At 48.7% G+C, this 25,670-nt stretch overlaps 1 protein-coding gene across 2 annotated transcripts; it reads right to left on the bottom strand.

Moving 5' to 3' along the window:
* Positions 1–8,281: 8,281 nt before the first annotated feature.
* ubash3ba (ubiquitin associated and SH3 domain containing Ba) lies at positions 8,282–25,299 on the bottom strand. Of its 2 annotated transcripts, XM_067257615.1 has the most exons (14): positions 24,967–25,299; positions 15,505–15,558; positions 15,057–15,243; positions 14,700–14,898; positions 14,452–14,621; positions 14,117–14,325; positions 13,729–13,873; positions 13,246–13,366; positions 12,666–12,788; positions 12,247–12,339; positions 11,890–12,034; positions 11,565–11,671; positions 11,304–11,413; positions 8,282–10,981 (listed from the first exon to the last, which is right to left on the bottom strand). In XM_067257615.1, the coding sequence occupies exons 1-14, from the start codon at positions 25,092–25,094 to the stop codon at positions 10,844–10,846; spliced, it is 1,929 nt and encodes a 642-aa protein (XP_067113716.1). In that variant the 5' UTR covers positions 25,095–25,299; the 3' UTR covers positions 8,282–10,843. The 2 variants fall into 2 exon arrangements, with proteins under 2 accessions (XP_067113716.1, XP_067113714.1); XM_067257613.1 differs by having other exon boundaries at positions 14,117–14,621.
* Positions 25,300–25,670: the final 371 nt, after the last annotated feature.

The raw sequence follows: 25,670 nt of genomic DNA, 5'->3' as shown, positions 1-25,670 counted from the left end.
ATGTCAAGTTGGGCCCCTTATTGCGTAACACAGGGTCACACACCCCTCCGCACCCACAGACACGCAGGCGCTCAAGCATGCATGTACACTCCCCCCCCCCCCCCCCCCCCCGACAAACACACACACTCAATCTGTGGTGAGTTCTGGGAAGTATTTGTAAAAGACAGCTTGCTGATCATCTTCTGACTGATTCACCCCAACTGTGACCTTTGTCTGTCTGTCTGTCTGTCTGTCTCTGTCTCTCTCTCTGTGTCTCTCTCTGTCTGTCTGTCTGTCTATGTCTCTCTCTCTGTCTCTCTCTCTGTGTCTCTCTCTCTGTCTCTCTCTCTATGTCTCTCTCTCTGTCTGTCTGTCTGTCTGTCTATGTCTCTCTCTCTCTCGGAGCAGGCCAGACTTCCCATATAGTCTGGTCTGGTTCCTCTCTCTGCCTGCTCAGACTGCAATCTGTTAGTTCTGGGATTACATCAGAGATGTGTGTTAAATGGTGCGTGGCCACGCCAGTGATGTGGCCTTTTGAAGGGGCGTTTTACACAAGCAGCAGATGGATCATCGTAGGGGTGAGTCCCGGATCAGTGTCAGGTTCCCAGTTCACACACACACACACCAATACACCACTTGGCTTTGAGTGTGACCTTTGACTTAGGGACCCTGGGTCCCAGCCTTAGCGAACACTGCCTCGTTGGCCTTCACCCTCCCCCTTAGTCTGCCTCTGTCGCTAGGACTGACCAACACGGGAGAGCGAGGACACATCTGGTCACGGACGATGACATGTTAATACAGGACGTCGCTAATGCCCTGCAAACCGCTTTGGATAAGAGCGTCTGCTAAATGACTAAATGCAAACACTGAATGTGTGGGACTTCACTATCTACTTGTTTGCACATTTTTACTGTGATGTTCATTCCTATTGCATAGCTGTCTCCAAGCCTATGGTCTGCAAAAAGACTACTAACATTTTATACAGTTTGACTGAGCAAACTCAAACAGTGTTGGAATATATTAAACCACTTTTACACATACATACAAAGACACTCAGAGATGCTGTACTTAGGAATTATTAATGTCAACCTAATCTCGCATTCATTTAGCTTTCATTCTTTCTAAGTTGTCAGACTGTCACCTTTACTTGGCTTGTTGATGGACACTCTTGTGTCCCTTGCTGGTTGCCTTGACAACGTTGACAGGGTGACCTTCAGCCATCTCTGTTGTTGTTCTCCCTAGAGGTCATGAGCTAGGAATGTGAGGTATGTTCCCTCCCTCCATCCCTCCGTCTTGTAGACAGTCTCTACATATTCACACCCCAACTTGTTCTCCTCATCTCTTTGCCACGCACGTTTTCAACTCTCAACCTCTATTAAGCCTGTATGGTCCGTCACAGTGCCAAAGCACTGTGAAAGTCACACGGGTTAATATTCTCTGCTGAAACCTATCTTTCGCAGGTATGTTAAAAAATAGGGGGCTATTTCCATGGGGGGGGGGGTAGTTCCACGAAGGGGGGTGCTATTTCAGTCTGTCGTTTCCCTGCAGGATTTCCTTTTTGGACATCATGTGTGTTTTCAAGCCCCCCAGAAACACGCACACACACACACAGCCATGCTGAGGGAATGTCAGCACAGGAATGTCCTGGAGCTTACACACAAACACACACACACAACGTTTACATTTAATTAACTTAATGGACGCTTTTATCTGTACTCTCGGTGCTCATCTCAGAAGTCTTGGCGACTCATCCCACATTTACATTTACACTTACATTTAGTCATTTAGCAGACGCTGTTATCCAGAGCGACTTACAGTAAGTACAGGGACATTCCCCCGAGGCAAGTAGGGTGAAGTGCCTTGCCCAAGGACACAACGACAGTTGGCATGACCGGGAATCGAACTGGCAACCTTCGGATTACTAGCCCGACTCCCTCACCGCTCAGCCACCTGACTCCCAGACACAGACCTCATCCTGAGGTCAGAGAACTGGACGAAGGCGCTGAAATCCTGAAGCTGACATGCTGTCATGACCTCCAAATACTACCAAGACAGCGTGAAGGTTAGGTTCACCAGCATCTGTGTTTCAGCCTACACTTCCAGAAACACCCCCAAGACAACAGCGTGAAGGTTAGGTTCACCAGCATCTGTGTTTCAGCCTACACTTCCAGAAACACCCCCAAGACAACAGCGTGAAGGTTAGGTTCACCAGCATCTGTGTTTCAGCCTACACTTCCAGAAACACCCCCAAGACAACAGCGTGAAGGTTAGGTTCACCAGCATCTGTGTTTCAGCCTACACTTCCAGAAACACCCATCCATGTTTGAGCCAACTCTACCAGAGACATGAAATCCTTTCATCTTTCAGCCAAAACTTCCAGAAGCATCCATTTATTGTCATCAATCCATGACGTTAGTCCACAGCTTCTGATAGACATACAGCAATGTGTTGTGTAACAGTCACGCCTGGACGGTGTAGTACGGTAACACTGAAGGACTTAAGAAGAATAAAGTGTTAATTTAGCAAATGCTTTTATCCAAAGTGCCGCAAAGGGGGGATTCAAACCTGCAACCTCTTGATTTGCATTCAAATGCCCTGAAACATCCTTGAAGTGTTCTATCCACTGATTTTATGTTTCCTCTGTACTTCCTGGTGAGACAGCAAGGCTATGGAAGGTTCCAGAAAACTACCAGGAATTCACACACTTGGGCTGTTGAGAGTTCCAACACTTACACTGTAACATTCAGACCGCTGGTTATGCGTTCAAACACTTTCAGGAATCTATTTACGGTCCTCTACACATTCATTAAAATCCCTGCTTCAACGTTTGGTTAAAGAACTGATGAATAACGTGGCCATGACAACACATTTCAGGTAATAATATTTAATAACGAGGTTCTCATTGAGCTTTTATCCCAACAACCTCTTGATGGGCAGTCAAATGCTCCACCATTGAGCTCTACCGATCTTCCTGGTTATTGCTGAATGCAGCATTAGATCATGAGTTATTTTGTAATCCATGTTAGTTGGAACCCCAGCAGAACACCCCCACTGACCGGGCCCTGACCTGGACAGCATCTTGCTCCAGGTTGGACTTCAGATCTGACTGATACTAATGAGCAAAGCATAGACAACATTTTACATTTACATTTTAGTCATTTAGCAGACGCTCTTATCCAGAGCGACTTACAGTAAGTACAGGGACATTCCCCCGAGGCAAGTAGGGTGAAGTGCCTTGCCCAAGGACACAACGTCAGTTGGCATGACCGGGAATCGAACTGGCAACCTTCGGATTACTAGCCCGATTCCCTCACCGCTCAGCCACCTGACTCCCTAATACATGTCCCCTGAAGCTTTTTCATTGTGTCGTGTGTGTCAGTGTCTAGCTGTTTGAGGATGTGTCAAACGTCTGGACACACACACACACAAACTCCAGCAGAGCAGCTGAGTTGGTATACAAGTACAACACCAAGCAAGAGCTCCCTAACACACACGCGCACGCGCAAACACACACATGCACAAACTCATGTACAAAATGTCCAACACTTTGTCTGTGACGGCTGATCAATGCAATAAAAGAAATGGTTGTGGTATCTTATCTCAGGTCCCCCCCCCCCTCCAAAAAAAACACAAACAAACTTGAGTAATTAGCAATGCCGTCTCACCTTATTCCTCCCAGCTCCGTGTTCTGCGCTGCCTGCCTCCGGGGGGGGGGAAGTTACTTCTTCCCATTTCTCGTCTCCTCTAGGTCGGCTGGAAGGCAGACATTTTCCAAACTCCATCTCGCAGCAGTTCTCTCCGTCGGCTCACTGGAATTATTTCAAATCCAGTTCTGCCATTTCTCCTGTCAGCTGCTCTGAAAAGCTTTCCCCCCCCGGCTCCTACCGGCAGAGTAACGACAAACAGAACGTAGAAGAGTTTGAGAGAGGACGAGGGAGAGAGGGAGGGAACAGAGCGAGTCCATAAAGGTCTGTGCACACTGACACTAAGTATCTGAAAACCGAGAGGCAGACCGCTGGCTCCAAACAAAAAGCCTCTCTCTGAAATGAACACGGCTTCTCTCCCACTGACTCCACTTGTGTGGGACTCCAACACCTCCCCCTCCCTCCCTCCTTCCTCCCCCCCCCTCCTCCTGCTGCCCCCCCCCTCCTCCCTTCACTGCACACTCCTCCAATGCCAGCCCCTTCAACCAGAAACTCCACAAGCGGGATCTCACACAGACTGAAGTCCAGTGTGTCTGCTTCCGAATGTGTTTAGGTGGAATGACAGCAGTATGAACAAGGAATGGACATGACAGCAGACGGATGTTACATGCAGTCCAGGTTATTCAGTGTGAAATGAGGGCAGTGTGCAGTTTCGATTCGACTTAAAAATTGCAATGTGAAGGTCTAACACGTTTTGGACCCAATTTCCCAGAATGCCCCTGTTCGAGATTCAATATGAGCTCATAATAAAAGAGCAGATTAGCGACAACACATCGAGCCATCAGATGCTAACCCTAACCCTTAACCCTAGCCTTAACACCACACATAACCTTGGCTTTAATCCTAACCCTAACAGAATATTAACCTTTGACCAACATGAACCCAGTGACATCATCACACAGTAACATGGTCACAGTGACACTATCACAATCACATGATCACAATAGCATCATTACAAGTTCACAGTCATATACAATCACAACATCCCGCAGTCCTAACACAGTCATGAACAGTCACAACATCTCACTATAGTTGTGCCCTCTCATTCTCTCATCCTCTCACTCTGTCATCCTCTCACTCTCTCATCCTCTCACTCACAGCACCATACACTGTCATATGCTCTCCCAATCATCCTCTCATCCTCTCTCAATCATCCTCTCATCCCCTCTCAAACATCCTTTAATCTCCTGTCAATCATCCTTTCATCCTCTTGCTCTCATCCTCTCACATTGTCACCGTCCCCCTCCAGACAGGCAGACCTGACCCAGACAGAGCCCCAGGAGGCTGTGGGTCTGCAGCTCAGACACCAGCCTCCTGTCACCTGAGGGGACAGCCTTACAGTCCCACCCAGGAGGAGGAATACCAGTTTTTGATCACCTTTTGTCATTTTCTGAGTTCATATTTCCAGTTTAACAGTCTTCTCCTCCGCCATCTTAGAAACAGGGACATTCCAGAGCTGTTTTTCTGGAGAAGTTCATATATAATGGAGAGCGTGGAGAGATGTTGTGAGGACAGTTTCTGCTCCGGGCAGATGATCTGGGCCGCTGTGCTGTGGTGGCTCTGGGCAGAGTTTGAATGTGACACACACACACACACACACACACACACACACACACACAGACACACACACACACACACACCCAGACACAGACACACACACACACACACACAGACACACACACACACACAGACACACACACACACAGACAGAGCAGATCTCCTCCTGGTGGTTCAGCTGTCTACGTGTTACGTAAAGCCTGTCCTAAAAATCCTGCCGTCTAATTCGGCTCACAGCACTGTTGTCAGACCGTAATCTCTCTCTTTTCCCCTCAGTCATGACCCAGTTTGTGCTGCATCTCGTTCAGAACCAGGCCCACGCTGCAGTGTGACAACTAGAGCTGCAGTTTCCCCTCCCTCCCTCTTCTCCCCCTCGCTCCCCCTGACGCTCACTGCCCCCTCCCTCCCTCCCTCCTCTCCCCCTACCTCCCCCTGACGCTCGCTGCCCCGTCCCTCCCTCCTCTCCCCTTACCTCCCCCTGACGCTCACTGCCCCCTCCCTCCCTCCTCTCCCCCTCGCTCCCCCTGACGCTCGCTGTCCCCTCCCTCCCTCCTCTCCCCCTCGCTCCCCCTGACGCTCGCTGTCCCCTCCCTCCCTCCTCTCCCCCTACCTCCCCCTGACGCTCGCTGCCCCCTGTCTCCCTCCTCTCCCCCTACCTCCCCCTGACGCTCGCTGCCCCATACCTCCTTCCTCTCCCCCTCGCTCGCCCTGACGCTCGCTGTCCCCTCCCTCCCTCCTCTCCCCCTCGCTCCCCCTGACGCTCGCTGCCCCCTCCCTCCCTCTCCCCCTCCCCCCGCTTGCTCCAAACAGAAAGGCAGAAAACTGAAATAAACAGGGCTTCTCTCCCACTGACTCTCCTTGTGTAGGACTCCAGCCCTCCCCCCACCAGCCCACCTGACCCGGTTTCAGATCAGACACGTGGCCCCAGTACGCAGAATGAGCTCTTCACAGACAGTCACTCTCTCGCTCTTTATCTCCCCCAGCTCTCCCCCCCCCCCCCTCGCTCTCTCCCTTTCCCTTTCTTCCCTGCTCTCTATCTCTCCATCACCCTCTCTCTCTTTCTCTCACTCCATCTCTCTCTCTCTCTCTTACCAGCCCTGTCCCTTTCTCTCTCTCTCCTTCTCTCCCCCCCCCATCTCTCTCTCTTACCAGCCCTGTCCCTTCTCTCTCTCTTTCACTCCCTCTCTCCTCCCAGCTTTCTCTCTCTCCATAGCCTGAGGTTCAGGGTCAAAGCCCGCCCCGACCTGGCCAGCCAGCCAGGCCCAGTCCTCCCCAGCCAGCCACAGCTGCCCTCAGAGGCATGCCCCCCATCCCGGCCGTGCTGGAAATAGAAGCAGTAATCCAGTGTGCAGACGGCGTGTTCTGTCTTTCTGCTGCACACTGACAGCTACTCTGTTTCATATTGATAAACACTGGCAGGCAGGCTGGTTGGCTGGCTGGCTGGCTGGCCCGGTGACTAGCTGGGTGGGTGACTAGATGGCTGGCTGGTTAGCTGGGTGACTGGCTGGGTGGGTGACTAGCTGGCTGGCTGGTTAGCTGGGTGACTAGCTGGGTGGGTGACTAGATGGCTGGCTGGTTAGCTGGGTGACTGGCTGGGTGGGTGACTAGCTGGCTGGCTGGTTGACTGGCCGGGTGACTGGCTGGGTGGTTGACTAGCTGGCTGGCTGGTTGACTGGTTGAAATCATCTCCTGGTCCCTCCAGCTCAACCAGAGCCAGCTGTTGACCACTCAGTAGAGCTTCATGTCACCCGTCAAACCCTGTCATTAGCCAGCCAGCCATGCTCCTGTCACCGATCACATTGCCTTCAACAAACAGGTGCTGTGCACACACACACACAGGGACGCACACACACACATGCACACACACACACACACACAAACATGCTATGAAAAAGAAACCGCTGCAGAGAAGCTAAGATGTGTGGATGACTGGTCACCTGCACCACGACCACCTCTACCTCCCCCCCCCCTCTCTCTCTCTCTCCCTCTTCATCTTTCTCTTGCTCACCCTCTCCTTTTTCTCAATGTTCTCTCTCTCTCTCTCTGCCTATCTCTCCATCTCTCTCCCTCCATCTCAACACCCTCCAGTGACCCAGGGGGCTTGATGGCGTGAGGGGTGGAGAGTTACTAACTCCAGACAGCCGCCCAGCTGATACCCAGAGCCAAAGGTCATGGGAAAGGTAGGAAACAAAAGACTTCTTAAGGCAAGAGACCACAGGAGAGAGTTGCTTAAGGCAGACTGCCTAGTTGAAAGTGTGTGTGTGTCTGGTGACAGAGGAAATGTAGCCGCCTTAAGCCGTGACTTGTTTATCATTCTACACTTCAAAGTCTATAGAAAGCGTTTGCTTCCTACCAGCTTCTTACTTAAAATCCTCTTGGAAATGCAGAACCAACCACACCCAAAGACCCCCGAAAAACCTTGATAGGACACGCGGCTGAACACAGCGTCAAAGACGTGTTTACTTTGAATAAATTCATGGGAAACAAAGCCTACGGAAAAACGTATGTCGTTTTAATGTCTGCCCGTCCACTTAGCAACCGGAGCGTTTGACAGACTTTTTCCATCATCTCCTTTCACCTGCTCAAGGACACTTTCGGGACAATCTAGGGGCACTGACCTCTGACCTAGATTTTTGTAAAAGGTTTGTGATATTAAAAAATCTTCAGTATCTAACATAACATGAAAACTGTTTTGTTTTTTGGCAATCTTATCGGCATCTGAAATTATCTCTAATAATATAATCTCATATGATCGCTTACCTGAAAACCGTCCATTTAGCAGCTTTGCCGAGGGAATCGTTCTTGTTCTCTAATAGATTGCAAAGGTTTACTTTTAATCAATGTGTTCTTTCTCTTCAAAATAATAGCCAACTACGAAATACGTTTCAAATCGTGTTATGCTGGTAACTCAATCAGCATGTAACTTTTCATTTCTAGCAGCTGGTGTCATGACAATAATACAGAGTTACCTAGCGCCATCTGTCGGTAATACTAGGCCTACTGATGAGACGTTGATGCAGATAAAACATTTATTTGCAAACATAATTTACATATTTCCTAAGCAGTACATTATCGTCATCAGACCTTTTCACAACCAATATAATTAGAGGCAGTCATTTGCAACAAAATATAATATATTCTTGTATACTTTGTGTAATGCATACATTTAAAACAATAATTTAAATACAATTCAATTTGACTTAAATTTTGTTTTATGTAGGCTATAGTTTACTTTTCAAGTAAATAGATTATATTCAATTTGCTTGTTTTTGCCCCTTTTGCATGCAAAGCACTTGAGGCAGCTGAGGACAGAAAAGTAACTTTTCCTTGTTTTCGTCTTCCTTTTAAACGAAGCTGAAAGCTGGAAGACAAGTTCAACAAGTCTCGCGTGACGTAACGAGATCAAGTCAGAAGACGCAGCAAGCTAACAGAAGCGACACAAACCCAACTTGTTCCTTCCTTGTTGATGTCAGAAGGGGGTTTCTCCCAGCACGTGACATGGCATGGCTGCTAGTCATGGGAGGTTTTAAACTGTACTTCTGATCACAGAAGACAGAAGCCCCATTTCAAACTTCAATATCAAATACTTCTGACATATCAACATCTCAATGTAGTGAGCTGCTCAGCGGTTCAGCACAGAGGAGGAGAGAGTCCTGAGGAGAGGATGAAGTGATTTTGAAGAAAGAGAGAGAAGCAGAGATCAGGAGTAAAAGACAGACAGAAAGGTAGAACTAGAGAAAAGGGAGAGGGTGGTACAGAATCTCTATCAATTTCGCCATCTATTTCATATTCTTATAATCCATAGTTTGAAGCCCATGTCACACTAAGGAAGGTGGTCCGTTAAGGGGGAACAGAGATCACTGGTTGATCCTGACCATCAACGTGCTCCATCCAAGAACAGTAAGAGCAATTTCACACACAGGACAGACAGAAATGTTACAGGATCTATGAAAACAGCGACTGACACTGACACAAACAAGAAAAAAAGACCCCAGAATTTGAATTACCGTTACTTGGTAGAGAAAGGGTCTTCATGGTAATAGATGCATATAGGTGTTCAAGCTATTTGTGTATGTGTTGTATGCGTCAAGCTAAAAAGGATAATATCAAACAAAGACTTTGGGAATTCAAATGGCGCTTAAAATACATTTAGCTGAAATGTTACTTCTGCAACAACTCTCCCCACAGACTGTGTATAACAGCTCTATAATATAAACTAGTTATATAATCAAAATATCGGTTTAACACTGCTTAACAACAGAAACAAAAAATTACATGTCTGGAAATCTGTGACAGTCTAATTGGTCTAAAGTGTGTCCTGTCTGACATTAGCTGATATGTAACTTCACATTTCTCAAGATCGTGTCACTTCCTGTTCCCATCCCACCTGGACACCACCGACCAATAAAAACGCCTGTATCAGTGGGTCATTTCCTCACCTACAATGACAAACGTGGACTTGTTACCCTTAAATGAATCACATTAATAAATGTTTAGTAACATAGTAAAACAGAACGAAGTGAACATTAAAAAGCAGTAGTCTCAGTTCAGCGGTACGTCAGAACAGGAAGGCTAACCTTTTACACTTCAGAGAGTTTTAAGATGGACTCATTGTTGATTATGAGAATTTGAAAGTTGGAATTAAGCTTGATGGACCATGGTCAAATTTGAAAGAAATTCCTAAAACATGGACTACACTTTATTACGGTTACATGGCCTACCATGTAACTACATAGCAGCACTCTATATCAAGGTTACATCAACTACCACACCGCCAACTACATAGCAATACCTATAGTGACAATGTTGTAGGTGCATGGGAAAAGAACTGCAGTTAGTTACAGTTAATTACATACCAATTCCTATGCACCTACTATGTTGTTACTAAATCTATTGGTGTGTAGTTATTTGGTAGTTGTGTAATGTAACCTTAAAGTTAAGCGTTACCAAAATATTTAACTAATATGGAGTGTGGTGTGTATGGATGAGTTTCCTGGTGAGGTCACAGCCTTCTCCTGTCTGATTGTCACAATGAGGTCTAGTTTTGTGCTTTCTATTATAGTCAGGGGAGGGGTTTGTGCATGTGAAGATGACTCAACTAAACAGAGACATAGAGGCATGGCAGACTGGATGACTTGTGCAGCTCTCCTCCCGTCACAGTGTAGGAGAAAGCAGCCATGTTTTTTTTCTCCCAGAATGCCATTGGTGCCAGACTCCCGGGAGCGGGGAGGGGCTCCAGGCAGCACAGCTCCTCCCCCCCCCCCCTCTCCCCCCCTCTCCTGGCATCGTGGGTTGCCGTGTTTGTGAAGCATCCTGTTGGGTTTGCAGATGCCATCGTCTCACACTAGAAGGTACTTTGTGCTGTGACCACCATCATCACCTCCACCTCTTCCTTCATCATGATCAGTGTGCCGGGACACACAGTGTTAAACAGCAGGTCAGAGCCGAGAGTGTGTTCACACGGTGTCTAGGGTGGTGAGCCGGGGCATTCTGGGAGGGGCTGAGAGGGGGGGAAAGGGGGGGGGGGCTTAGCTGAAGAAAGGGTCACGCTGTGTTTGTTCCAGAGAGAGGCTGCAGGGCGTGGCCAGGGAGGGGCGTGGCCATCAGTCCTGCAGGAGGGTCTCTCTCCAGTTGAAGCTGTGATTGGGCCCGTGGGTCAGAGGGAGGATGGGAGGGTCGGTCAGCTGCCACACCCCCGTCTCACCCATCTCCTCACACGCACAGAAGCCCAGGTAGGGGATCTGGAGGGGGTTAGTGTACGAGAGAGAGGGGGATAGAGAGAGAGAGAGAGAGAGAGAGAGAGAGAGAAGAGAGAGAGACGAGAAGAAGTCAATAAAAACAATAATTAAAAAATCTAAATCAAACCAAAATGACGGGGAGAGAAGATAGAAGGAGACAGGAGAGGAGGAGAGAGAGTGGGAGGAGAGATAAGAGGATAGGAGAGAGGAGAGAGGCGAGAGAGAAAGACAGAGGGAGAGAAAGCGAGAGAGAGAAAGAGAGAGAGAGAAAGACAGAGAGAGAGAGTCATCATCTCTTGGCAAGCCTCCGGGAGAGTGGGCTGACCTTTCGGACCACTTGCACAAAGTCCTTGGAGTTCTGGGGGCTGAGCCCCTGCATCTGGCGCGTACAGGCCTCCAGGGAGGAAGCGTGGGCCACGATCAGCACTGTGCTTCCTGTGTGAGAGAGGGAGCGGCCAGGGAGCCACATACCGCGAATACCGTGACTTACACTGCAATACGGACACCCGCCAAATCCATCTGCGCTCGCTACTCACCCGGCGCGGGCGTGTTTTACGGCTGAAACAGACGGCTCTCGGAAGCTCACCTAGGTTCTTACACTCCGCCATGATCTCCCGCGTCACCTGGAAGCTCCGGCTGATGTAGCTGTCGTAGGACTCCGACACCACCAGCTTACTGATGGGAATATGAGGTCTGGAGAGGAAACCAGAAGACACAGGTCTACGTGAGCGCTGCTAACCTCTGACAAGCCTACGGAGCCCTGTGTAGACCAGTGTGTGTAGAGGAGCGTGCGCCGGACAGTGTGTGTGAAGTGTGTGCTGTGCATGGTGTGTGAGGTGTGTGTAGGACTGTGTGTATAGACCAGATGAACAGTGTGAGGACTTGTGTGTGTGGAGTGTGTGTGTATCTACCTGTACGTTGTGTCCACACTCAAGTTAGCTGCAGCCAGCTCTGTTGGAGGGATCCAGGCTGGCAGGGTGGTGCCTGCGACCCACTTGGTCCACTCAAACAGGCCTGGTTCCACACGGACCTTAGTCTGACCCTCCAGCTGGAGGCCTGGGAGGGGGGGGGGGGGGGCAGGGAGGGGGGGAGAGGGAGGGGAGGGACATAGGAGGAGGAGGGGAGGAGGAGGGGAGGAGACAGGGTTGTACATAGTATACTGCAGCATACTCTACAGTTATATAACAGCGCATGTGGGGCTACAGCGATATAAAACAATGTAATGTAAGATGAGCAGTATGGTATGAGGTGTGAGTGGGATCTGGTACCTCTGAGGATGTTGTGAGCTGTCTGGACACAGCGCAGCGATGGAGAGCAGTACACAAAGTCTATTACTGTGTGACTCTCCTGCAGGGCCTCTCCTACGAACACAGACAGCACACCCACACGCCACATTAAACATGGACCGTCTGACAGGGCTGGGGTGATCGGCTACCTATCTACCAGACCAGCTTGGTACCAGCAATCTAGAAACCAGGCCAGCTTGTTACCAGCTAGCTAGCAACCAGACCAGCTTGGTACCAGCTAGCTATCTACCAGACCAGCTTGGTACCAGCAATCTAGAAACCAGGCCAGCTTGTTACCAGCTAGTTAGCAACCAGACCAGCTTGGTACCAGCTAGCTATCTACCAGACCAGCTTGGTACCAGCTAGCTAGCAACCAGGCCGAGCTGGTACCAGATACCTACCTACAAGCCGAGCCTGTGTGGATCCGAACACTGTGATGGGACAGTCTTTATCGTATTCCCTGAAGCCTCCGGTACGGGCAGGTAGGCTGAGCGGCATGTTGAGGTTGGAGCGGATATATCGACCTGCAGACACCCAGAGACGCAAGGCAGAGAGGTGAGACAGAGACGCAAGGCAGAGAGATGAGGCAGAGAGATGAGGCAGAGAGGTGATGCAGAGAGGTGAGGCAGAGAGATGAGGCAGAGAGGTGAGGCAGAGAGGTGAGGCAGAGAGGTGATGCAGAGAGGTGAGGCAGAGAGGTGATGCAGAGAGGTGAGGCAGAGACGCGAGGCAGAGAGGTGAGGCAGAGACGCGAGGCAGAGAGGTGAGGCAGAGAGGTGAGGCAGAGAGGTGAGGCAGAGAGGTGATGCAGAGAGGTGATGCAGAGAGGTGATGCAGAGAGGTGAAGCAGAGACGCCAGGCAGAGAGGTGAGGCACAGCGGCATGATGGGAAAAGTAGTCTGATGCCGTTCCAGTCTGTCTCTCTCATATTCAAGTCGAGAGAAGAACTTTAAGGTCTACCCTCCTCTGCTCCAGTCTTACCTTTGGCATCAAAGCACTGAGTGATCCAGTGTTTCCCGAACACCACATCCATCCTCTCGCCATGACGACACACAAACAGTCTCCTCTTAGCCAGACCAGACTGGCAGCTAGGTGTCATCGTCTGAGGACCACACAGCAGAGATATGAAGACAGACATATACAGCAGGGTATAAACGTACATAGTAGCATAAACTACATATTACGATACAATGTGTATCATACACATTGTATCACCTCAACACATGCATGAAATGTATACATGACTTTTTTCGCAATCTAAAATACCTAGTGACCTGTGAAGATGAGTGACAAATGTACAGTTTAAAGTCCCATTGCTGCAATCCTCTATTTTAATATTCACTCGTGGGATGCCTTGTGTCCAATTAAATAACATGTTCTAAACTGGATGTGTTTAATATACAGGACAGTACACATGTCATAATAGTGAGGCAGTATGGTGAGCCTGTGTCCTGACTGACGTACCTGGACAGGAGGACAGAGAATACCGAGGCCTGTCGGATCCAAGTGGTCGTCAAGGAGACGGCCGTCCAACTGTCCGTCAAACAGGAGCCCACCGACCGCCCCTCCGGTGTTGGAGGGTAAGGCACCGTGGAGGAAGGAGTGAGACCTGAGGACAGCACCACACGCAGGGAAGGATGTGGGTTTGGTTTAGTGAGGACTAACGTTTTTGGAACCACCCTCTACGCTAACGCTGCACCCCTGGCCTGCCGTTCATGATTGGAGGTTTGAATGGTCTCTCGACAGTGGGAGAGACACATCCTACACCTCACCACCAGGGGGCAGAAAACATCAGTTACTCGGGTGGCTCGCTACGGAAGGTGTCGACATGGACGTTGCTGGCCCTCCCTACCCGTGGAAGACCCAGGTGTCGCACTCGTCAGCCCGGCTCACGTAGTTCTCGGGCAGCAGGCCGGACATGCCGGAGCCCAGGGAGGTCCCGTACACCCAGCCCTCGCTGGCACTGCCCTGCTCCAGCGGAGACATGAAGATGAAGTCCCCCGACACCAGCTCCAGCTCGTCCTCGTTCTGAGGCACGTACGGGTACATCACGCGCAGGGTCTGCGGAGGGGACGGGAGGGGGGCAGAGAGGGGGGTGGGGGGGAGGGAGGTTACCAGCCTGGACGTCTGACAGGACAGGTGACTCGTCAAGACATCGCCTCGGGAGGGATGACGCGGCAACGTTACCTCGTGATTGGCGAATCTTATGTCCCGAGAGAAGAGCACAGCCAGCCAATCGCAGCCCAGGGAGATGTCGACGCCCTTGGCCAGCTTCTCCAGCGCCGCGAGGTGATTGGTCTGGAAGTGGTAGGCCAGCGTTACGTGGAGTTGCTTCTTATGAGGCTCCACGTGGACATCTGGGGACCGAAGAAACAGGGGTCAGGGGTCAGGACTCGAGAGGTCCGAACATAAGGGGCGGAGGTCAGGGTTCTCACCAGCTTTCGTCTCCGCTTCGGTGGCAAAGTCGGCTGCAAAGGTCTTGATCACCTCGGCGATGTGCTCCTCCACGAAGAGGCCGATGAAGTTGGAGGAGGTGTACAGCTCCAGGGGGAGAGGGGCGGGGAAACGGCCTCTCCAGCGGCTCACGGTGGCCTGGAGGGCCTCGCACAGAGCCTCAACCTTCCCATCTGCACACTGGCACAGAGACAAGGGCGTGTCACACGCACAACAACGTTAGCACGCCGGGGCCCAGAGACACGCTCAGACACGAAGAGGCAGTTTGAACTTAACCCAAAGAACGCTTCGGGGACACAGCACCCATATGATATAGAGACACACACACACACACTCACCATGAAGAACTGGCAGAGCGTGATGTGGGGGAAGATGTTGTGAGCCTTGTTCTTGGCACAGGTGATGCGGCTCTGCTCCCAGAAGTGGGACAGCTGGTGGAGGAGAGGCCCGCTGGGGCGCAGGTACAGGACGTACTCCCTGGGGAGAGGGTCGTCCAGGAACGGGTCGTCCACGTGGGAGAACAGCCTGGCCGGCGGCGAGAAGGGAGAGATGTGTTGGATAGGGGGTTGTCCAACAGGGGGCAGGAGAGAGTAACCAAAACGTCCTCGGTTCCTCACTGTAGTCGGAACCTCAGTTCCATGTGATTCAGGGCTTTAATGATTACCATGGCGTAGTCTGCCATTACAGATGCCCAGCTTTCCGTGTTTTGACGTGTGTGTTTGTGTAGGGGGAAAGTGTATGTGTGGTTAGGTGTGTTTTTCTGAGTTAGTCTATGTGTATACTTACCAATCACAAGCAGCCTGGACATTCCTGCCCCCTGTAGACACCAGAGATTTTAGCCTGCAGAAAGAGAGAGAGAGAGAGAGAGAGAGAGAGAGAGAGAGAGAGAGAGAGAGAGAGATGAGAGAGAGAGAGAGAGAGAGAGAGAGAGAGAGAGAGAGAGAGAGAGAGAGAAGGGAGAGAGAGAGAGAGAGAGAGAGAGAGAGAGAGAGAGAGAGAGAGAGAGAGAGAGAGAGAGAGAGAGAAGGGAGAGAGAGAGAGAGAGAGAGAGAGAGAGAGAGAAGGGAGAGAGAGAGAGAGAGAGAGAGAGAGAGAGAGAGAGAGAGAGAGAGAGAGAGAGAGAGAGAGAGAGAGAGAGAAGGGAGAGAGAGAGAGAAGGGGAGAGAGAGAGAGAGAGAGAGAGAGAGAGAGAGAGAGAGAGAGAGAGAGAGAGAGAGAGAGAGAGAGAGAGAGAGAGAGAAGGGAGAGAGAGAGAGAAGGGAGAGAGATCAGTGCTGTCACAAAATCAATAGTCTCTTCCAGAGGACGTTTATTGGAACGAAGCATTCAGTAGTTTGTTGTGTTTCTGAACAGTAGTGTTTCGACACCTAGGAAACAGTAGTGTTTCTGCTTTGCCGTGAACAGCAGTGCTTCTAGGCCCGTTAACATATGTGTTTCGAATTCGCAGGGAACAGTATTGTCCATGGCTAAAATGACTATGACAGACCACAGCACACAGTGATAGGGAAAACATTGTTATCTTTAGGAAGCATTCAAATAAGCCAGCTGGGTGAAACCAGAGCCGTCGAACGTACATGACCCAATCAAATAAGTCTAAATAGGATACACATTAATGTGTTGCATGTACTGTAATGCTTTGCACATGCGGCAGTGCAATACCCTTATCTTCTATCCCTGATAACACATGAGCAAGAGGGAAGAGGCCTCACACTGTGCTTGTCTTGCAGTACATCTTGTTACTAACCAAAGAAAGACCAATCGAAGATAAAGGCTCTTCGTTAATCAAATACACCATTGGAAAAAAAGAGATACTCACTAAAGCATATATACAATTCCAAAAAATAAAAAGATGTAATTCTACAGCCTCCAGCTAGAGAAACATGTGTGATGGTGCAGACTGTTCACACGTCTAACACACTCATATCCCACAGGTAAATGGTGCTCTGTAAACTCGACGATTACATCATACCTGGAGGCTTGGGTGTCTACCCGAATCTGCACCACCCACACAAGAGAGGCCTGGTCTGACCTGGTCTGGAACGCAACAGCAGCAGGGGCCAATCACGAGGGAGACAAATGCAAATGCCTTCTGCTCTACATTAGGGGAACTAAAAGAGAGCTCTCGATGGAAGGGGAAGGACCTACAGGCCACATTTACTCCAACCCACCTGACAGCAAGTCATAGGCTCCCCTACTGTATCCATGCTAAAGAGGCTACGCTAACTGTGTCATTCTAATGCTGCCAGCTAACAACTGGAGCCTTTTGTTCCTGAGCGAGGAAGAGCTGATTATGTGACTGTTAATGAGAGCTCGGAATCTAATTAGTGTCTTTTTATAAAAGTAACTATCACAAGTTCACCATGTCTCTGTGGGGAACTACTTTTCTGCGAATCAGAAAGACTACCTGGCAACAAGGAGGACTCCATATCCCACAATCCCTATCTTAACTACAGTAGGAGGCCCTCTGTGAACCAGAGGCTGTATTCCCCACTATTCCAGATCCAGCCCAGCCCCTGTCCTGGTCCTTATTGATCACCAGCTGGATGGATGAGACTCTACTGACACACCATCTACCCTCACGTACTCAAGCATCCATCCCCCAACACCACGTTAGTAAGATTCCTACCAAAGAAACAAAGTTATTTAAGTTGAGTAAACCATAGTAAACCGACGACAAACTGAACAGCTCGGCGCGTTGACCTCTAGACTGGCATCCACGCCACCATCTAGTATGTGTGTGTGTGTGTGTGTGTGTGTGTGTGTGTGTGTGAGTCCGGGAGCAGAGCCACTGTGTGGCTGTATCTCCTTCCTGAATGAGAAGATAAAAATTGAATATAGTGCCACTGTGGAGTTCGCACTCAATGATCTATTTATAGCGATGGCCTACAGAGAAGGCCCTAGATACGGCACAGGCCCCTGACCCCCCCCCCAGGCAGCGCTGAGCATTCTGGGAAGGGGAAGCCCTGGTTACAGAAACAGACCATAAGGCTCACCCACTTCTCACTCACATACAGAAGACAAGAGTCTGGGTGGAGCTCCAGTCTTGGGTGTTCACACATGGATTGAGTCACCCACAGTGTACCCACAACTACACGTTTTGACACAAACACACATGCACACACCCACACACAGTTTACGCAAATACATTTCCACACATTAACGAAACGTACATACCCACATAACCACGAACACACAAACTAACAATCGTACCAGCAACTCAATCATAGATCCCAACCTGATTCTTCATCCAGCAGGGAGGAGGTAAGAGGATTGTCTACAAGCATGATAGGATTACAGCTATCCAGATGTGACAACACGAACCATGAAAAGGAATCAGAATTAGGAATCACTTCAAAAACTACAACCCATTGTTTGAACACCAGTTTATTTGGCTTTTATTCTTTAACGTTTTCTAAAATGCACCAAAGTATGTGTGTGTGTGTGTGTGTGCGTCAGCCGAGGAAGTTCTGTGAATTTTACATTTGAACACCCTGTTGTTGTTGCTATTTTTGTCACGTTAAAATGTATCGTTGTAGAAAATAGGATTTGTTTTGTGGATAAAATGAATTCCTTGTTTGATTCTTAGTTAGGGCTGATGCTTAAGGTAATCTTAAACTTACCTACATCTCTCGGTTCCTACCATAAATGGCTAAACCTGACAGAGAAAAAAAGAGACAGAGCGAAAGAGAGACAGAGTGGAAACAGAAAAACAGAAAAGAAAGAAGAAGAAAGAGACGGGTGTTCTTTCAGTGCCCTCCCCTGACTCATCGCCATGGGAAACCCACACTTCCTGTTTACAGACCGAAGCCTGCTCGCGTCACCGACCACTTATCAAACGTCCGCTGCAGAGAGAGCCCTCACGGTTGACACCACCAGACTAAACTGGGGTGCCCCACGCCCCCAGACAGAGCCTTCTAGGCCCCCATTATCAACACAGGAAGTGCCCCTCCCTCCAGCTGGCCTGGTCCCATTCAGTCTGGCCTCTCCATGGACCTTTCCTCTCCAGGACTGGAGAGCAACACAGGACACCACTTCCTCCTCCACAACTTCCGGGCTGCTTCAAGCAGCTGCTGCTCTGTTCGTGCTGGCCGACCTGTTCTGTGCAGATCACGATGAGAAAGTTCAAGGGTAACCGAGGGCTGTGCTCAGAGCTGTATGTCGGGGCGTCTCATTCCACGTGAGTCTGGCGAAGACCAGGCCTCACTTTCCAAGACCCAGGAAGAAACAGCAGACAATAGAACCATCAGATCACATGACCCGCCTTGTTCTAATGTGAAGAAATGGTTGTAAAAGAAGAAAGGGAGAGAGAGAGAGAGAGAGAGAGAGAGAGAGAGAGAGAGAGAGAGAGAGAGAGAGAGAGAGAGAGAGAGAGAGAGAGAGAGAGAGAGAAAAGCGGACAGACAGAAGGAGGAGGGGAGATGAGAAAGAGGGGCGATAAGAGAGAAAGATAAGAGCTGAGAGAGAAAGAGGAGAGACACGGTAGGAGAGAGGAGAGAGAGACAGTAAGAGAGAAAGAGGAGAGAGACACAGTAGGAGAGAGAGACAGAAAGAGAGAGAGATGAGAGAAGGAGGTGGAAGACAAAGAGAAGGAAGAGTGAGATGAGAAGAACTGTGATTAAAACGCACACAAGGCCCTTTGCTGCGCGGAAATATTATTCAAAACTAAACACTCGACTCCAAATTGGTTGTGTGAGGGGTCCTTGTCATCTGTTCTCTGCATTGTGCTCTAATTATGAGCTTTCAACAAGAGGCCTTCTCTCCTCAGCCTGCTCGACACGGTCTGAATCAGTGGCGTCTCTTTCCCAGAGCCAACAGTACAGAACCCCCTTATCTGTCATCGAAACACTCCCTTCCTCATCTTCAGAAAGACCTAAAGGCCTCGCGCTCACAGAACCAGAGAAGGCTGGTCTCGCGCGGCAAGGCAGAGGGTGACACCATTGCACTCATTATCAGAGGAGATGTGAAAGGATGAGATGTGAAAGGATGAGGAGGAGATGTGAAAGGATGAGGAGGAGATGTGAAAGGATGAGGAGGAGATGTGAAAGGATGAGGAGGAGATGTGAAAGGATGAGAGAGAGTCAATAGACAGGAGGGTTTGGTGACAGAGCACAAGCAGGGCAGGAGATACATTTACATTACATTTACATTTAGTCATTTAGCAGACGCTCTTATCCAGAGCGACTTACAGTAAGTACAGGGACATTCCCCCGAGGCAAGTAGGGTGAAGTGCCTTGCCCAAGGACACAACGTCAGTTGGCATGACCGGGAATCGAACTGGCAACCTTCGGATTACTAGCCCGACTCCCTCACCGCTCAGCCAACTGACTCCCCACGATACGATGTCTAGCTGAGCGAGTTCACTGCAACCACACCATTTATGAACTTTCATTTAGCAGGCACTTTTTTTTATAAAAGTAGCACAAAGAGCGCATGTATAAAGTACGGCGCGAGATTAAGGATCAGAAGTGCACAGGTCTAATGGTATTTCGGCTGAGTCTTCAAACAGCCTTTACTAGCCAAGTCGCCTCATCTACCAGACACGATGGAAAAACCTGCATTAACACAACTCGGGGCTCTAGTCATGTGATGTTCTACTGAACTACAAGATCATTCCAAGAATAGATCTGAGTAGAAGTTAGCTGAGATGCTATTGTTGCACTAGTTGAGATACTACTGTTGCATCGTCCCTGGTAGCTGAGATGTGGTTACTTTGAGCTGCGTCTGGTAAATACTGAGCTTTTCTTGACTCTGACCACACAAATACTTTTTCTTCTTCTGCAGTACTTTCTAAATGTACTTCCTGTATGTTTCTTTTGATAAAATAAATAAATATGAAATTAATAAAAATTCTAATGTAATGTAATAGTGGGAGAATAGATGTGGGTCTGTAGGTTGAAGGTATAGTTCATGGACCCTACACAACTAGTTACTCATACTTCCCTGACATTTCATATTAGTATTCATAGTACCAGTATTAGTATGTAGTATGAGTAGGTACTGTATAGTGGGCGAATCCTCCACAACCCATTGCTCATACCTCCCTGACCTGGGCAGCAGCAGAGATCGAAGAGAAAAACAAATGTTGATGAATCTTATCGGTGGAAAACGTTGGACGTGTCGGAAGAGGACTAGGAGCGCTGATGTGGGTCAAATCGCTGAACACTGAGTTTCTGTGCTTAAATAGCACTTGGTTGTACGGTGACTCAGACGCAATGAATATAAAACTGTCACTTGGGGCTAAATGAAGAGGAAAATGTACACCTCTTACTTCATGTATTTACATGAAGTAAGAGGGCATTTCAACAAATGAGAACCCATGTGGGTGACATCATCTTCCATACTGTGTGAGTCATTTCAATAGTAACCCAACATGGTCATGAGTCAAAGACACTTAATTTGAACACCTGATTCACTTATTTTTCAGTGGTAGTCTTTGAAGCGTACTAATAGTCTACAAAAAATAACCCAACCAACAGAACTCCTGTCAGAAAATCTTCGAAACAGCTACTGCAGGTCAGGTTACATGGACTAAACACTGTTAAACAATGTTCCCTACTGTCAGTTAAATCCTACTTATTACACCTGACTGGGGGGCCTACATCTGTATCATGCTGTGCTCCTCCAAGTCTCTCTTTACTTGCATTGAAAACATACACGCTAACACATTGCGAGTGCCACATGTGCTTGAGTGTGAGCTTTGTGTGCATTCGTCTAACCCCTTAAAGTTGAAAGGACATAAAGAGCGTGTTGATGGGAAAACACTCCCCATCTCACAACGTAGGCACTCTTTATGTTCCAGCAGGCTTCGCACTTCATGAAGGTCACAACCACTTCCTGAAAAAGGCCACTTCACTTCCTCTTGATGGATGACCTTCTGAATATAAACTAATGCCAACAAGCATGTACAAAAATGTGTTGTCTCTGGTACACAACCAGCCAGAGGGTTCACCAAAAGGTACAAGCACGGAGATAGGCTATCGTTTCCCAAACCAGAATGCAGGTTGATTGTTAGGAAGTGCGTTGTAAGTAGATCTACGTCGTTACGATGGCTGTCCAAGGTGCTGAATGGACTCTTATTCAACCATCCAAAGCCCAAATAATGTATTGACACAAAGTTGAGGGTGTGTCTGTCAGAGTAAGATTGCTGATGTGTAATAATTATATTAATATATCAATTAAGATAAATGCTGCTATCTTTCGCCCAGTAATTATTGTATTACATCACAATAGAATCAACAGCCTAAATCATTTCAGTTTAATAGATATCCAAACAAGGTAAATGACTGTTGTGGCTTAAGGTGAAGCTACAATACCACTGCTATCAGGTATCATGTACCAAACCAGGTATCGGATTATCAGGGTCCACCAGTCACCTCAAAAGTTATCCATGCCAGGAAAGATGACAGGAGAAGATGGAGGGAGGAGAGCGGGACGAACAAGGCCAGACAGGGCCACAGAATGTTAGCGCCCCATTGTTGTGTCATCAAAGGGCCAAATGTGAACAGGCGGGGTAATTAAAAGCCCATTTCTCTGCGGACAATCTAGAAGCTATCTGGGTTCCTCTGGGCAGCAGGGCTCCCCGGGGGCCCAATGTGGGAAGAACACCAGGGAGGGTCTCAACAGAATGTGGGCAGAGACCACTTATGGTGCTCGCCAGCAGGACTGGTGAGCCATTCTGACTGCAACAGAAGCAGGGCAGATGGTTCCTTTGTAAACACACGCTGAGAAACACACACACACACCATCCTGCCTTAGACACACACACACAAACAAACATGCAGTCCGACATATGCACACACTTATCACACATGCAAAAAAGACAGATCGATCTTTATTTTAAGTGTTTAACAAAAACCACACCTGTGTGAAGCAACATAACGCAGTTTTTGGAGGACAGAAGTTTAGTACTGAACTTTTTGTATTAACTTAGTTTGACGTAACTTCCATTTGTTTCTGGGAAAGAGACACCACTGATTCAGACAGTGTCAAGGCCAGCTGAGAGAAGGCCTTGTGTTGAAAGCTCATAATTACAGCACAATGCCTGAGAACCCTCAACCAGAACCTTTCACACAACCAATGAGGAGCTGAGCGTTTGGTTTCAGAAGGTTTGCGGCATACCATTTGAGTTAAGGATGTGTGACGATGTGTGCAGGGCCTTTAGATCAGTTCAACAGCAAAAGGGAGTCAGGTGGCTGAGCGGTTAGGGAATCGGGCTAGTAATCAGAAGGTTGCTGGGTCGATTCCCGGCCGTGCAAAATGACGTTGTGTCCTTGGGCAAGGCACTTCGCCCTACTTGCCTCGGGGGGGGGGAATGTCCCTGTACTTACTGTAAGTCGCTCTGGATAAGAGTGTCTGCTAAATGACTAAATGTAAACGTGGCTCGGTGTTTGTTGCAGATTTAGCATTGGATTGCATGTGCCGTGTGTCAGTCATCCACGGTAAGAAGAACAATGTATGGCGTCCATATAAAGAAAAAAGAATTCAATTAATTATAATCTCGTTCTTTCTTCGCATCTGGTAAATGGAAAGATCAGTCACGTCCTTGCTCTAGGTTTCATCATTATCATGGAGAATACTGAAGACATCTCCCAAGCTGTGAATGATTCAGACTTTCCTCTCAAGCCCCAACACCCCTCCACACATCAACACCCTCCTCAAACTCACCCCAACACCCATTTTACATTTACATTTAGTCATTTTAGCAGACGCTCTTATCCAGAGCGACTTACAGTAAGTACAGGGACATTCCCCCGAGGCAAGTAGGGTGAAGTGCCTTGCCCAAGGACACGTCATTTGGCACGGCCGGGAATCGAACTGGCGACCTTCAGATTACTAGCCCGCTTCCCTCACCGCTCAGCCACCTGACTCCCGTATTATAGAAAGTAACCAAGCTTAATAAGGAACCAAGAGCAGATACTGTGAAACCCGAAACCTTTCTCTGAAGTCCCTGTCAGGACTCATCCTGTTTCTGACCACGACGGTCATGATGAGTTCCTCCAGAGCCGAGAGAAGATACACTTTTGCTAGATCACATCTGACAAGGCTGGTCGATACGAGAATGATTCAGCATTAATTCCTCACATACAACAGTAAGGTTATGTGATTCATGCTTCCTATTGGTTCAGGCAAGTCTCCACATTGAGGCCTCTTGTCCACCCCACCCCCCCACCCACCCCCAGTCGTCCTCCTCCCCCCCCCCCCCCCCCCCCCGGCCCCCGTCCTCTCCCAAGGCTATGACAAACACAGCCATTCAAAACCGCCTCGGAAAAACGTTTTCACATCCTCGTAAGTGGGCGATGCTCGTTTGAATATCATGCGCATCGGACAAGGGTTCAACCGACTACCTCCTCATGGCTTTCTTCCTCCTAAAAAATATCGACAATCTTCAGTCCCCTTAGCTTTGTATATCTTTTGGGGGGATCTAGGAATTATCTGAAGGAACCGGCAGGGTGTGTATGTGGTTAGAGTGCTGGTAGTTGCTCTCAGTGTGCCAGGAGGGCCAAGGCATCTGGCCTCCTTACGCCTGCTGAGGATCACCTGGGACCATCACTGTGGAACTGTGCTCCAGTTCCTGTGGAACCCAAAGTGCAAATGCCATGGCCTCACACACACAAACACACAGATCGACCACTCACTGCCTTCTGGTTCCACTCCAGTGTATTTCTGTATCCTCTCAATCCAGTACACACTTGTACGTGACACACACACACACACAATAGCAGTCCAGCCGGTCCTAATCCGGAGATGTATTGTCATAAAGTCTCCTGCTCAGTCTGGTGGCATGGGATTACAACAAGACAGTGGCCTGACATCTGACCCAACCATGCCACAACAATGAGAGTTAAACCGTTATGACGGTCAGATTAAACCCTTTGGTTTAGAGGAAGGGGAGTACCATGCTGTTCGCTCTCCAAAATCGTAGAGATTAAAGAAAAGAAGATCTGGTCAAAAATGTGAATGCTGGGTGATGAGGTCAAGAGGTCTCTCTTTTCATCGGCCCAAGATAGTAAACTTAGCGTGACCTACGTCGCGCGAATAGCTGTCGGTAGTCTCGCTGTCAGTAGGCTTGCTCAAAGATTACATGTTTCACACAGTGAGCGAGCTGAAGGTTTGTAAGTGAAAGAAACTTTGATGTGTCGATATGCAGCTTACTCAACAACAGCCCGATCTCCTGTCCTGTGATGCTCAGCGCGTATGCGCAGATCATTTCTTGCCTGTCAGAGTGAACGGTTATTGTATCATACTTACGCCCTGGTTTTGGCGAAACCCATGGACAGAAGCACGTCCAGATTTGACCCATGTTTGACAGTCCCCGGTCTGTTCTGGCGCTGTCTTCGCGGGGTGACTTTGGTGTAGAGATCTTCTTTAGCTGCCATAACTCACCGTTCCATTGGAATCTTAGTTTTCTAGTCCACTTATTTTCAATACAACCGGAACGATGGAGGCGGCAGACATTCAATCATTTACGTTTAAGACTCTAAGCAACAACGAACACTTTCAGGTGATGGAAGACAAGAACTAGGGTTTGTTGCCTACCGTTCCGAACACAAAATAAGCTATGCTTCCTGGTGGCACGTACAGAAAGTCATAACCATCGCGGGAGGGGGTCAGCAATCGGAAGTCACTTTTCCTCTCCTACCGCCGCATCACCCCGAGTGAATTTCGCTGACTTATGAATATATTGCCGCCACGATTCCGTTGCATTCGACCGTAAAGAGGATCCAACAACACATATCTACATTAAAATCATCCGTTGTAAATGCGCTTCATCCTTTCGCAATGTCTTATTTATGAATGGGTTTTGAGTGAACGAAAGTCTATCCTGTTGGGTTGCAGTTCAATTGCACCGCCCCTTCCTTTAAAGAGGCAGAGTACGGCTGACTACTTCAATAATGCATTGCACCCCGTGGAATCCAGAGTGGCTGAATGATTAACATGTTGGTTTGGACAAT

This window comes from Osmerus mordax, chromosome 19 (assembly GCF_038355195.1).
Source record: "Osmerus mordax isolate fOsmMor3 chromosome 19, fOsmMor3.pri, whole genome shotgun sequence".
NCBI lineage: Eukaryota > Metazoa > Chordata > Actinopteri > Osmeriformes > Osmeridae > Osmerus > Osmerus mordax.
This window is presented reverse-complemented; position numbering and strand designations above follow the sequence as displayed.